At 41.5% G+C, this 14,793-nt stretch overlaps 1 protein-coding gene across 5 annotated transcripts in view; it reads left to right on the top strand.

The window, feature by feature from the left end:
• Positions 1-14,793, top strand: part of RNF111 (ring finger protein 111) — a 55,335-nt gene that overhangs the window by 27,028 nt on the left and 13,514 nt on the right. For all 5 annotated transcript variants that reach the window (XM_079953217.1, XM_079953216.1, XM_079953215.1 and 2 more), the window contains 3 exons: positions 11,416-11,579; positions 12,198-12,395; positions 13,611-13,924. In XM_079953217.1, the coding sequence (XP_079809343.1) occupies positions 11,416-11,579; positions 12,198-12,395; positions 13,611-13,924 (676 nt within the window). The remainder of the gene's footprint in view (positions 1-11,415; positions 11,580-12,197; positions 12,396-13,610; positions 13,925-14,793) is intronic.

Genomic DNA, 14,793 nt, shown 5'->3' with positions numbered 1-14,793 from the left:
CTTTAAGCAGAGGCTTGACAACCATATGTCAGGAGTGCTCTGATGGTGTTTCCTGCTTGGCAGGGGGTTGGACTCGATGGCCCTTGTGGTCTCTTCCAACTCTATGATTCTATGAATAAAGAGATTGGTCTGTTTGACTCAAAATTGGATGGTCCCTGCGAGGCTTGGGAATAACTACTATTTTTGAATGTCTCCAGGTTGCAGGAAGTCTGTTATCAGCTAAAATATCATTACAATATCATTGTTAATTACTTCCTTTATCTCCTCCTTTCCCATACATTTACTGTTCTCCTCCTTTAGTTATAGGTATCGCTATAGCGCAGAGTTCAGCAACCTTTTTCAGCCGTTGGCCAGTCCACCGTCCCTCAGCTCATGTGGGGGGCCGGACTATTTTTTCTAAAAAATAAAAAAGAACGAATTCCTGTGCCCCACAAATAGCCCAGAGATGCATTTTAAATAAAAGGATACATTCTACTCATGTAAAAACACACTGATTCCTGGACTTTCTGCGGCCCAGATTGAGAAGGCGATTGGGCCGGATCTGGCCCACGGGCCTTAGGTTGCCTACCCCTGCTGTAGTGTCTAAAAATTTCTTAATTTCTTCTAGAGAGAGGTGGAGGTGTACAGAAAGGAGAAAAACTTTGCACATATTAATTTTGTACTATAAACCCTTTCTCCTGCCTTTATTTTTATACCTGTAGTTATTGCTTTGTTTCTCTTTTTGCAACTTGGCAGCAAAAATAGTAATAATATTTTTGTTTTAAATACAATAATTGTACCATTGTTTTATCTATTTTTATTGCTTCTAGTTATTTTTGCTTAATTTGTAATTGTTAGTAAACTTGTTTTGAAGTTCTTGTCCTATGCTTTTGTTCTAGGGAAGAGACTTCCTGTTCTAACTGCATCTTTTGTGTCCTGTAGATTATATTCAGTCCTGATTTTTCTTGAAACATACTCCTCTAAACACTGCCTTTGTTGTTTCCCACAGCAATCCTGAACTTAGTCCTTCTATTATTTTTCTTAGTTTTTGTTCCAACGATGCCTTAAGTTTTTCTTTTACCATTTGATTGGTTATAAGGACAGGACTAAAAGACCAAATACAGGTCACATTTTCTGACAGAATTAATAGGAAGTGTGCGCTCACTGGAGTGTGTTCTGTTATGTTAATTTCACCAATATGAGCTGTCTGCACTTCCTTTAAAAAGGAGGCAGAGTTTGAAATTAGCCAGGTACCAGGTGTATTTTGCACTAAGCTTTTGGCTACTTGTGACCAAGTGAAGTTGCCAGGGCCCCAGGATGGTGCCTGACATCTCCAACCATCTGGAGATGCATGTCTGGGGATCATTGGATCAGGACTGTATAATTCAATCATTCTGCACAATCAGAATGGATTTCAGGAACCAAAATGCTTTTTCTGTGCAGCCTGAGAAGGAGCGATGAACAACATTATAGTTAATTGTTGTAGCTTGCCTTTACTGCCCTGCTCTCAGTTGTGAAGAATATTCTTATGATATCAATGGCCCATGTCACCATTAAGAAAAAGAGGTAGGAATGTCTATATATATATGTGGACTGTCCTCAATCTTAACCTAGCTCAGGGTTGCAATCTGAACTAACCAGATGTTTAACAATCAATCACAGTCCTTCATTTGAAAAATTAGAGCCGTATTGCCCTAAAATGGCAACTAGACATTCTGTTTTGGCGATTGTAACCTTGGTTTAAGGGATCCATTTGGCACCCAGGTTATATAGCTGAGATTCTGAAACAGGGCAGAGGTTAATATAAAGTCTAAAGATTGTGAGCTATGAACAGGGGAGACAAACATGTGAGTTGTATCCACTGGATTCCACTCACTCCATATATCCCATAGACCCCACTCTTACAATGTTCTCAACAATTTCAGTTGTTCCTTGCCCTTTTTAAACTCCACTGTTGTTGTTTACATTGCTTTTCCCATGCAGAATCAGTTAGGTCTTTATGTGAAAGGCTACTTGCACTCCAATTTAAATCTTCCTCCAATTATTAAATCATAAGAAGAAAAAATCATTGAGGCGTGACACAGGTTTTTGTAAAAATGACATTTGGCCAGTATTCAGCACATAAACTGAATCCAAAGTTACCTAACATGTCCCACTGGGGGTTCCTTCTGTAACAATAGATCTACCATTTGGATCTCTTAGTATTTTAATGACCTGAAATTTAAGTTGAGAATGAACTAAGATCACAACTTGTCTTCTTTTATTTGACCCTATTGCTATGAATCATCCTACCCAAGATTGATTAAATAAGGTGTTTTTCTGATCCACATGTATTTCCTGTAAACAAACTATATTTGGTTACCTATTATAAAGATATTTTGCCAGTTGAACATGTTTTATCTCCCATCCCTTTTAAATTCAAGGTAATCATAGTTATACTTCCACTCTTCTTATTTGATGCCATCTTGCTTTCTTATTTGTATATACACCCTCCCTTCCCCACAACTGAAAAACAATTCAACATTCAACTTAAAACAGTAAAATACAACTCGGTATGTGTCCTCTATAGACACTAGAGGGCACTCCTGCACCATTAGGGTATAGAACATACCATAAGTACACATGATGAGTACATTTTAAATATTAGCTTAGATCTTAACTTCAAGGGGTACATATGCTATAATTACTGCTTTTTCTAGCCAATTGTATGGTTTCATCTTGAATAAATTATTTTTAACACCTCAGAGAAGGGTCTTAACTGTTCATTTTCTAGTTGCTTGAGAGTAGAGAAGTCTGGCCTGCTTTTCCTTGTGCTATCTTTGTGCTACAAGATCTACTATAGGTAGACTCCACTGGGTTCTCTTCTCCTGGGTCAGTGCCTTCTTGTTGCAAAACGCTTAGCAATTCAGAGAGTCATTCCAATTCCAGAAGTTGCAAAAGCTCTGCTACTTCCCAGAGGTTTGCAGCCAAAAAAACTGAATTTCCTCTGTTGAATATTAGACAGAAAGTGAATGCTCAGTGATAATCTGATTCCCACTTCTGATAATCAAGATCGGGGGTTGTCAACCTGGTCCCTACCTTCCACTAATGGGTGTTTCAGGATTCTAGGTGGGTGGTAGGGGGTTCCTCTTTCCATTGAGCACTGGTGGGCGGTAAGGAACTTTTACCATCAAGAAAGATGCATTAGTGGGCAGTAGGTATAAAAAGGTTGACTACCCCTGATCTAGATGTTACTAGGTGAAATTCTCTCCTTTTTTCAAGGTGTCCTGAGATAGATCCTGGAGAACCATAATTGGTTGATTTTCAAAAGTTATATTTTTCACATTCCTAAGCGTTCTTCATATCTTTTTTCCTAAAATCTATGTAAATATATTATATATAATAATGTCTCTTGGAGGGGCTGAAACACATGGACGAGTTGATAGGGCTCCATGGGCTCACCCAATATCCTCTGGCGATAGTTCCAAGGCAGGTATTAGCAATTTAAACCGCTATCTTGTCACTTTCTGCCCCTTCTACAAAGCCCCTGCAAAGTTAACCCTTTAAGTCTGTTTTGAGAATCCTCCAGCTTTGATTTTATATCCATATTCTTGTGAGCAGTTTTCAAAGCTTTTCTTCATGTTGTCCCCTCTCAGCACTGCATTGGTACCCTTTTCTGCTGCAGCTTCTGCCGTCTTAACTGGTTCGGGCGCCATGTTCTCTCTTTGCTGGCTCATTGCCTTGGCTTCTTCTTGGTGTTCCCGTGGCATGAGAAAGTTAATTATACCCCCTTATTTTTATCTCAGCATATTTCTTGAATTGGGGTAAAAGTTTTCAAGTTTTCCCAGTTAATTGGCTGTTTTGAAAAGAAATTATGTACTTGAGGGCAGGAACTCTGAGTTTTGCAGCCATCTTGATTACTGGCTTACCACTCCCCCCAACTGACTTCTTCTAACTGATCTACCTAATAATAATAATAATAATAATAATAATAATAATAATTTTATTATTTATACCCCGCCCAGCCATTAACTGCCTCTTCCTTGAGACACCCCTTTTCTTTCCAACCAGTGGCGTAGTGTGGGTTGTCAGCACCCGGGGCAAGGCAAGTAATTTGCACCCCCTAACCCGTGGATTTGCGCCCCCTAACCCTAACCCCCAGATGTTGCGCCCGGTGCGGCCGGCCCCCCCTGCACCCCCCACGCTACGCCACTGTTTCCAACCAGGGTATCTTCCCAACTAGTAAGATTTGCGTGGAGGCGGCGGTGCTCAACAGGCCACTACTCTTGTTCAGTGGGATGAGATGCAATGCCCAATAACTTGACAAATCAGATTTGACCAGTTTTCGTTCCCTCATGTACCTTCTCCCAGAGTCACTGCTATTTTGAGTCAATGCAGTGTTAAACAGCCAGCCGCCCTTGTATACGAAAGTGAGGACCATTTATATACTGTACAGATTTCGCTTTACGTTCAGTAGTGTGAATGCTGTTAAAACAAGGCTTTGCCTAAGAAATAGAATTTGGGAGGCTCAAAAGTGGAAATTACAGGAGATCCCAACGGTAATGGAATGGCAGGATAATTTTTTTGAGTATACAGAATTAGCTAAAATGACTTATAAAATTCGAGACCAAAAAGGGACAAAGTTTGAAGAAGAATGGGTTGCATACATAAGAATTAACTGTAGAAGTTTAAAAACTAGCAGGGTTAACATAAATCCTGTGATGTTTATAGAAGGTGAATAAGAATCTGCAAGAGAAGATATATATTAAGAAAACTGAAGCAGGGAAGGAAGTCAGGGCGTGAATATACGCAGTGTAAATAAGATGACATAAAATGATGACTGTAAAAGATTGTTTTATTTTTGTTTGTGGAAAACATAATAAAAAAACATTTAAAAAAAAAGAATTTGGGAGGGGGAACTGTTTCTCCACAGAGAACCAGCGGCTTTGCAAGGCCCAAAGTTTAATTCCTGGCATCTCTAGATAAGGCATCTCTGACACCGCCAGTCAGTTTAAATCCCACTGAGCAAGGTGGGCCAGTGGCCTAACATGGTTTATAGCAGCTGCTTATGTCAGCTACCTTTAAACTAGAACATTGCTTTCTACTGGCGAAGCAGAAGAAGTTTCTCCTTTCAGTTATTTACCTCAATATTTTGTTAATTTTGGCTGCTATGTCTCCGGGTCTTGAGTTTCTCTAGCTGCCATCCTGGGTTCAAAATGGAGCTTTACTAAACAAGGCAGTGCATGACTTCAGGCTGAAAACACAATTTATTCGCTCTATGGTTACTCTCAAATATATTTACAGCTACCTCATAATATATCTGCCTCAACACAGGCAACCAGTTACCACACAATCCATTTAATAGGATTACTTCATAGCTTTCCAGTGTGGGTCCTTCCTGTGCCTCAGGCCTATGAAAAGTTGGTCCTGCCATTGTATAGGAATGTAAAGTAAGTCAACAAATGTGAGTTTACTTTTAATACATGGTTCCTTTTTTCTTTTCTCTCTCATTTTACTCTAGGCGTCACCATCTTCCTTGCTCCTGCTTCATTAAACCATATATTATTATTTTATTTGTGCTGCACATGAAAGCCTCTTTCCATCTAACTGCAGGAATAATCTGTAGTTGTACTAGGGAGAGATATGCAGATAGTTCTCAAGTTGTCAATTATTTTGGTCTTTCATCTTGCAGCAGTGCTTTAAAGTGTCATCCTGGATGAAACTCTGCTGATAGATGCCGTGATGCCTTGAACAAAGATAAATGAATAAACCTTCTGAATTCAGTCTCCTCAGCAAATGAGAAGACACACATTTTCAGACTCTCAAAATGTATAGATCCCTCACCCAGTAGAACTGATGGGAGCTTTGCCGTTAATTCTAACAATACGTACATTAAAAAAAACAAAACCCAATCCCTTCCTAGTCTAAAATTATTCTGCCACTCTAAGCCCCTTCCCTCAGCATGCAGAGATTCCTGATCACAGCTGATAATATCCAGCTTATTGCCTGTCTAAATCATGGGATCATGTTTGTTATTAAAGATCATATCCAGCTTGTTGCCTGTCTAAAATCATGGGATCACGTTTGTTATTAAAGATAATATCCAGCTTATTGCCTGTCTAAATCATGGGATCACGTTTTTTATTAAAGATAATATCCAGCTTGTTGCCTGTCTAAAATCATGGGATCACGTTTGTTATTAAAGATTATTTTAGCTGGAGTTTTCACCCCAGTTTTATGCCCAGCACGAGTATCACTCATTTGTCCATGGATTCATCAAGCACTGGATTCATCAAGGAGTCCGATTTCCTACTGGTTCAGTCAGTTGGAATCAGTTTTAAAGTAGGAGAGAGAAATCAAAAGGAACTTGCATGAGGCCGTGGTCAGCCTAGGCCAGAGGTTTCCAAACTGTGTGTCACAACACCAGGGTGGATAAAAATCAATGATTTCTATTTTATTTTTAATTTAAATCGGATTTTTAAAAATTTAAATCAATTTTTTTTTATTTAAATCGGATTTTTAAAATAAAATGCTTTTGGAGGAAAAATCTTTCTAAAGATAGTTTTTTATTTAAGTTACATTATAGTACAAAGGCTATTCATCAGGAAATAAGGATTTGCTTTAAGATTTTCATGTGTGCTAAAACTCAGGCTAAGTTTATTTTTTTTTAAACCGTTTAACCACATCAGTTAACAAACATGGATACATATGCTATAATGTTATTGTTTCAGTTAAATAAATTGTTTAAATTGTTATTAAGGAAGTGATTATTTTTCTCCTTCCAATAAAAGTGCAGCAGAAAAGTTGTCCAAATATAAACAGTTAACTTATTAAACCTCACCATAATTTCATAGTTATCTGTCTATGTATTTCTGATAGTTTAACCAAATCAGTAATTTTTGATATAACTGTGAAAACTACTCTTGAAAATTTATTATTCCAAAAATGAAACCTTCATCTGGTTGTCAATATTAAGATTATACCAGCAAGAATGAGTCTTTCTGTGAAAAAATGATTTAAATCAAGTCTTACTGACTAGTGATTTAAATTGTGATTTAAATCGATTTGATTTAAATCAAATCCACCCTGCACGACACATTAGTGTGTCAGCTGCAGTGTGTGTCATGTGAACGCTCCCCACGCTCCTCCCAGGGCTGAAAAGGGGTTAGTTTAACCTTCAGTTTGCTAGTAAAACTGAATTACTGTGTCGCGAAACAACGCATGTCTAAAAAGTGTGTCACAAACATGAAAAGTTTGGAAAGCTCTGACCTAGGCATTGAATGAACTAAAGACTTGGAAATGCTGAAACAGCAACTTTAATGTGTACCTGGTTACTTTATTGACATTGTTGTAAAATACTGGTATACAGTCATGGAAAAAAGAAAGTACACCCTCTTTGAATTCTGTGGTTTTGCATATCAGGACATAATAACAATCACCTGTTCCTTAGCAGGTCTTAAAATTAGGTAAATACAACCTCAGATGAACAACAACACATTACATATTACACCGTCATGATGTATTTAACAAAAACAAAGCCAAAATGGAGAAGCCATGTGTGAAAAATTAAGTACAGTGGTGCCCCGCAAGACGAACGCCTTGCAAGACGGAAAACCCGCTAGATGAAAGGGTTTTCCATTTTGGAGGCGCTTCGCAAAATGAATTTCCCTATGGGCTTGCTTCGCAAGATGAAAATGTCTTGCTAGTTCCTGCTGTTTTTCCCCCCTTTTCCTAAGCCGCTAAGCCGCTTATCAGCTGATCCGCTGATAAGCCGCTTAACAGCTGATCGCTAAAAGCCGCTAAACCGCTAATAGCGCTAATCTGCTAAGCTGTCAATGGGCTTGCTTCGCAAGATGAAAAAACCGCTATACGAAGAGCCTCACGGAACAGATTAATTTCCTCTTGCGAGGCACCACTGTACACCCTTACTGCTTTCCTAGGAATTAAGGGACTAAGTAGCAGACAGGTGCTGCTAAGCAAATGCCCTTGCTTAATTTGATCATCTACAAGTGTGTCCACTTCTATAAGAGCTGAAATTTTAGCAGTTTTCTGGTTTGGAGCATTCAGGTATGTTTTAACACAATGCCAAGGAGGAAAAATGACACAATCCTCTTAGAGAAGCAATTGTTGCTGCCCCTGAAACTGGGAAGCATTATAAGGCTATCTCCAACCAATTTTAAGTCCATCATTTTACAGTAAGAAGGGTTATTCAAAAGTGGAAAACATTCAAGACAGTTGCCAATCTTCGCAGGAGTGGACGTCCCAGCAAATTCACCCCAAGGGCAGACCGTGCAATGCTCAGAGAAATTGCAAAAAACCCAAAAGAGACATCTCAGGGTCTACGGGCCTCAGTTAGCATGTTAAATGTTAATGTTCATGACAGTACAATTAGAAAAAGACTGAACAAGTATAGTTTATTTGGAAGGGTTGCCAAGGAGAAAGCCTCTTCTCTCTAAGAAGAACATGGCAGCATGACTTCGGTTTGCAAAGTTGCATCTGAACAGACCACCAGACTTCTGGAACAGTGTCCTTTTGACAGATGAGTGGAGATGTTTGACCATAATGCACAGCACCATGTTTGGCAAAAACCCTACACAGCATGTCAGCACAAACACCTCATACCAACTGTCAAGAACGGTGGTGGAGGGGTGATTATTTGGGCTTGTTTTGCAGCCACAGTACCTGGAAACCTTGCAGTCATTGAGTCAACCATGAACTCCTCAGTATACCAAAGTATTCTAGAGTAAAATGTGAGGCCATTTGCCCAACAATTGGAGCTTGGGCAAAATTGGGTCATAAAACAAGACAATGATCCCAAACACACCAGCAAAAATACAACAGAATGGCTGAAAAAGAAAAGAATCAAGGTGTTGCAATGGCCCAGTCAAATGGCCCAGTTCAACCTAATTGAAATGCTGCGGCGGGACCTTAAAAGTGCTGTGCCAGTAAACCTCAATGAACTGAAGCAATAATGTAAAGAAGAGTGGGACAGAATTCCTCCACAACGATGTGAGAGACTAAAAGTCGTACAGAAAATGTTTACTTCAAGTTATTGCTGCTAAAGGTGGTTCTACAAGCTAGTGAATCATAAGGTGTACTTAGTTTTTCACACATGCCTTCTCCATTTTTGCTTCATTTCTGTTAAATAAATCATGACACGGTGTAATATGTCATGTGCTGCTCATTTGAGGTTGTATTTACCTAATTTAAAACCTGCTAAAGAACAAGTAAAAAAAAACAAAATTCAAAGAGGGTGTCTTCTTTTCCCCATGACTGTATACAGTGGTACCTCGGGTTAAGAACTTAATTCATTCTGGAGGTCTGTTCTTAACCTGAAACTGTTCTTAACCTGAGGTACCACTTTAGCTAATGGGGCCTCCTGCTGCCGCCACATGATTTCTGTTCTCATCCTGAAGCAAAGTTCTTAACCCGAGGTACTATTTCTGGGATAGCGAAGTCTGTAACCTGAAGTACCACTGTACTTGGGATCCTTTGCAGAATGCTCTAATTTTAATTCACAAAGTAAAGGTAGCTTATGTTGGCCTCTAAGAAAAGTTGCAAATACGTAATAGGGCAATACCTTTATTAGGCCAATCAAAATATCACAAAATAGTGTGTACGCTTTGGAATTTTCTAGCACACACCATCAGGCTAGATAGTGAGGAGAGAGGGGGGGAAGGTATTTTGACTGTTGTTAAAGCCATGCAGTCTATGCCTTGTCAGAGTTATTTTGGTTTCCTGATCTTTTGGCTTCTTAATTTTCCTAATACAGATTTTGTAATTTTAATTCTGTGTTGGCAAAACTCTTGATCCAATCAAGGATGCAGTTATGAATACTCAATTTAACAGTCTAACATTACTGTTAAAATGGGCACCTATAATTTGATCTTTGATTGGCTGAAGGGTAGTGAAGATGCTCTGGCAAACTTGAGATTCACATCATGCTTTTTCTGAATAGGCTATGTAGTAAAGGGTTTGAGTATTCAGTTTTGTTACAGTGGCTTCCTATTTTTGTGTAATGAGGTTAAAATAGCATTCATATATATCAAAGGATATATAAACATAATAAAAGTATGAATTTAGATTTGAGGCTCTTGCGTATAATGACACTACACTTGCTCATTAGATCTGTACATTAGTGATGTAGAAGGTAGCATTTGTGCCATTTTTTACTCTTATTGTAATGTGCATTCACACCTGCATTTTAACAGTTAAGCTAGGTCCAGTCTAAGCCTTGTCCTTTTGAATCTCTCCCACTCTGTAATTCAATACTCTCCAAAGCTACACTGCAGTAGAAAATCTGTTTACATATTCTTGGGGCAATGAGACTGGATTGTGACAGGTCATCATGGTCAGTATGTGGTGGACCCCCCTATACCTACTTGGGGCTAAAATTTTGCAAAGATAGCCCATGTGCTATTGCATGGTACGTTCTTAAGAGAATGCAAACTCAAGATTAGTTGACACAGACTAGTTAGTGCCACTATCGTTCAGAGTCTTGTGGACACAGAAAGCTGCCTTAGCTTTCTATTCAGACCGTTGATCAACAGGGCTCGTGCCAGACATTTTGGCTCCTGATGCGAACCACGAAATGGTGAGCACACAAACACCACGCCAGGGCCCAGAGGTTGCTGTGGCAGGGGGGTGGGTTGTGGAGTGGAGGCAGATGCATCCTCCAAGGAGTGCACCTCAACCACTGCTGCGGCAGTAAACCGTGTGCCCCTTGGAGGCCAGATCTGCTGACCCTGTGGATCCTGCCACCTGAGGCAGTTGTCTCACCATGCATCCTGGGTCAGCTGGCCCTGGCTGAGCTATCTAGCTAAGAATTGTCTCCACACTAAAGCAGTCACATGTAATGAGAAGCCAGGCTTTCTTTTTTATTATTATTAAGGTTTTTTATTGTTATTGTTATTTAATTAATTTCAAACTTCAAATTTGTTACACATTTCTCTTGAGGAGCCAGACTTTCTAATGTGAACAAGTAGCATGTAGGTGTACATTGCCTAATCACTCTGGTTTCACTGTTCCCCGGCACGAGTGGGATAAACAAACCAGGGTGTCCTGACTTCCCATTATGTCCAAGCCAGTGTTTGTGACTTGTGGAGCAGTAAACCATGACCTCTGCTTCAGGTGCAACAGGTAGCCAAGGCTGTACACAAACCAGGCATTAAGTTTGGCTTCAAACAAGAGTCTCCTCCGCCTGCCCCTGCCCCCAGACCTACCTGAGGATGCCAGGGATTGAACCTTGGACCCTAAATAGAGCACATGTTACTGAAGGTGGCCCACAATTGATCTGGAAAACAAAATACCACTTAAAACAAAACTCAGTTTTGAATTGAATTATCTGAAGCTGTTGGTGGTACAGATTGGAGAAGTGATCATCTTACCAGACCTGTCATGGTAAAAAAAGAGAACCTTTGTTTTGAGTTTTCAGGCATTTGTACTTTATGCTTCCAGGTCTCGATCGTCACTTGGGCATTCTCGATCCCACTGGGGCCACAGTTCAAACTCGCATGCTTCACGGCCACAGGAGCAGCGGAACCGTAGTAGAATCTCCACAGTCATTCAGCCCCTGAGACAGAATGCAGCAGAAGTAGTGGACCTCACAGTGGATGAGGATGGTAGGTTGCAGCAGTGACAGAGCCTTGACCCTCCCATCAGTGAGAAGCCGATTAGTGTTCTGAAAAGAAACAAGATGTGTTAGCTGGCCATTGAAACTCTTGACTTTTGGATTGCCATGTTAAAAGCTGCTTGCATCACATAAGGGAGTGCAGACATGATACTTTGTGGTCTGGCCAGGCTCAGGGCTGCCTTTCATGATGTTTCAGACATGGGAAAGTCTCTCTGGATCACTCCTATGTTTGCATACATGCATCCTCAGATGTTACTGTTGGTACTCTGAACTTTTGCAGGCCTACCACCCAACACAGATGCAATCAGAATAAATCAGGGGTTTCCAGCCTTTTTGCGGCCCATGGGCACATTTGACACAACAATGTTAAACTGATCCTGATATGAATAACTGTGGAACTATTGAGGTTGGTGCTGTAAATATATCATTGTTACACTGGTTCTATGCACCAAAGGGTACTGTTTGGGCACAGCCAGCCACATAGTAACCCCACGTTGTCTGTCTTGTGTTTGCCCAAGATGTGTGTCAAATGAGTTCTTAGTCACAACCCACTTAAACAGGCTGCAGGTGCTTAAATTTCTTTATGTTGTTTGTCATTTTTATACAGAGCCCACTGTTGTGCCAACAACTTCATCTAGAGTGGAATCTCAGACTGCAAATTCCACGTCCGATGGCGGCCCTAGTGTCACGACCTCAGAGCAGGTCTCTGACGTAATTTCTAGCATCTCCAACAGCCAGTCCTCCTTGGCCCCAGAGCCTTTGGTTGTCCTCACCAATAGTGGGGCTGCAGGGAATCCGGCAGGAGGTATGACTTTTTATTTTTTTTACTGTTCTGCAGTAGGTGAAAATGCTGGCTTACCACAAAGTTGATGTGCTTACTACTTTGAAGATGTATTGCATGCCTTTGCTGGAGAGGCAAAGAATTTCTGGGGCCAGTGTTTCCTTCCTCTGTATTTTTTTTATTGATGACATGAGTGTACTACAGGGAGTTGTGGTGAATTTTTTTTATCTGAGTGTTACCCAGTTTGGGTTCAATCTGTTGTACTGGGATAGCAAATGGTAGACTGCACAGGCTCTTGAGGTCAGCTTGACGGTGTTGTAATCCTAGTAGGGGAGCATGTGTTCCTGGGAATGCTGGGGTTTCTTACTGAAAACGTTGAGTGACTACTTGTACCTAAACTCACAGTGTGCAGCCCCAGGAAAGTTTGAAGCACATTCCAGGGCATCCAGTTTGTAGGGGCTGCTGGTGAGTCATAACAATTTTCTCTGGTGCCCAGGGCAGAGTGTCTCAGAATGCCCTGTAATGCAGCTTGTGCAGAGGAATCCCACACCAGGGAGACTGAAACCTTGGCCTAAGTCTAGCCAAAGACTGGCTACTCTTCTTGCAGTGGCTCTCTGGGTCCTCCCCATCACCTGCTACTTGCAGATGCTGAGAATTCGAATCTAGGACCTTCTGCATGCAAAACAAGAGGGGTGGAGGAGGGAAGTATCGTGGAGCAGGGCATGACAAACTGGTACCGTGAACAGGAGCATTTCACACTGCAACATTTTGTTGCAGGTCACAGTGGTCTCACATTAATAAGTAAATGACTAATCCAGTTGTACAGTGGTGCCCCACAAGATGAATGCCTCGCAAGACGGAAAACTCGCTAGACGAAAGAGTTTTCCGTTTTGGAGGTGCTTTGCAAAACGAATTTCCTATGGGCTTGCTTCGCAAGACGAAAATGTCTTGCGAGTTCCTGCGGGGTTTTTCCCCTTCCCCCCCCCTTTTTTCTAAGCTGCTTATCCACTAAGTCGATAAGCCGCTAAAAGCCGCTAAACCACTAATAGCGCTAATCCGCTAAGCTGTCAATGGGCTTGCTTCGCAAGACGAAAAAACCGCTAGACGAAGAGACTCGCGGAACGGATTCTTTTCGTCTTGCGAGGCACCACTGTACATCCTGCAGAGTTCTCAGGTTTGGCTTTTACTGTACCTGTGTTATCAGCTGAGCTCACATGTTTCTTTCACTCCCAATTTAAGATGACTCAAGAGGAAATACCTCAAGTACAACACTGGAATCTGGCCCTCCTGCAATGCCGAGGCTGCCGTCATGCTGCCCCCAGCATTCTCCATGCAGCGGCTCCTCGCAGAACCACCACATCCTGGGGCACCCTCACGCCAGCTGTTTTCAACAGCACAGCCATCATTTCCACCATCACCACCACCACAACCCCCACGCAAGCGTCCCTCTTTCACCATCGTTCAGTGAATCCAGCTGCCCTGTGGAAAGGCCTCCCCCAGTGCCGGCACCTGCAGGATCAAGTAGCAGTTCTGGCACCACGTACCATGAGCAGGCAGGTTTGGTTGAGAATGCTTCACTGTGGTCATGGTGAAGAGTTATGGATAATAGTTTCTCCATGTGCTGTGCTGTGCAGAGTGCTTTTTCTAGGGTTCTAGGCCGCTAGCCTCAACTGTCAGAAGCAGTATGCCTCTGAATAGCAGTTGCTGGGAATCACAAGTGAAGAGTGTGTTGCTGCGCTGATGTTCTGCTTGTGTACGTCTTGCAGGCACCTGGGAGGCCACTGTGAGAACTGGGTGCTGGACTAGTTGGGCCTTTGGCCTGAGCTAGCGGGCAGGCTTTTCTGATGTCCTGACATACTAATGCACTACATGCTGCCTCAGGGCTGCTGCTCAGAGCATCCTCTGCAGGTCTCAAGGCAAGGAAAGGTCTATATGAGGGCAGACATTCTCTCAGATATTTGGGCCCCAGGCTTTAAACGTAAATGTATGCACTCAACCTGTTACCCCTAAAACATCTGGAGGGCAAAGGCTGGTGGAGATGAAAATGGGATTAGGGAAAGTTTGGAGTTAGGGTATCTGGCTAGGGAAACTCAGATTTCATTTCCCTCATGCCTCTTGCTGCTGGCAGGCCTCAGTCATGGCTTTTCCCAAGCACTACATGTGTGCCCTGACTTGAACTGGAATGTTGGCCAATATAGCCCTTGGTTGGACCCAAGGAGGAACTTCTTATTTCCGAATCCTAAAGTAGCTCTTTGGGTTCCTCTCTTTGTGGAGATCAAATGGGTTTCCTTATATCTGCTAACTAGCAGGTTTACAAGGAAGATGCCAATTTCATGGTGAAAAACTAGTTGCTGCCCTCTTGTTAAATTTACTAATGGCAAACGTTAATCATACCATTCAGAGACAAAAGCTTATTTAGTCT

Source organism: Podarcis cretensis, assembly GCF_951804945.1.
Source record: "Podarcis cretensis genome assembly, chromosome: 14".
NCBI classification, from domain to species: Eukaryota; Metazoa; Chordata; class Lepidosauria; order Squamata; family Lacertidae; genus Podarcis; species Podarcis cretensis.
This window is presented reverse-complemented; position numbering and strand designations above follow the sequence as displayed.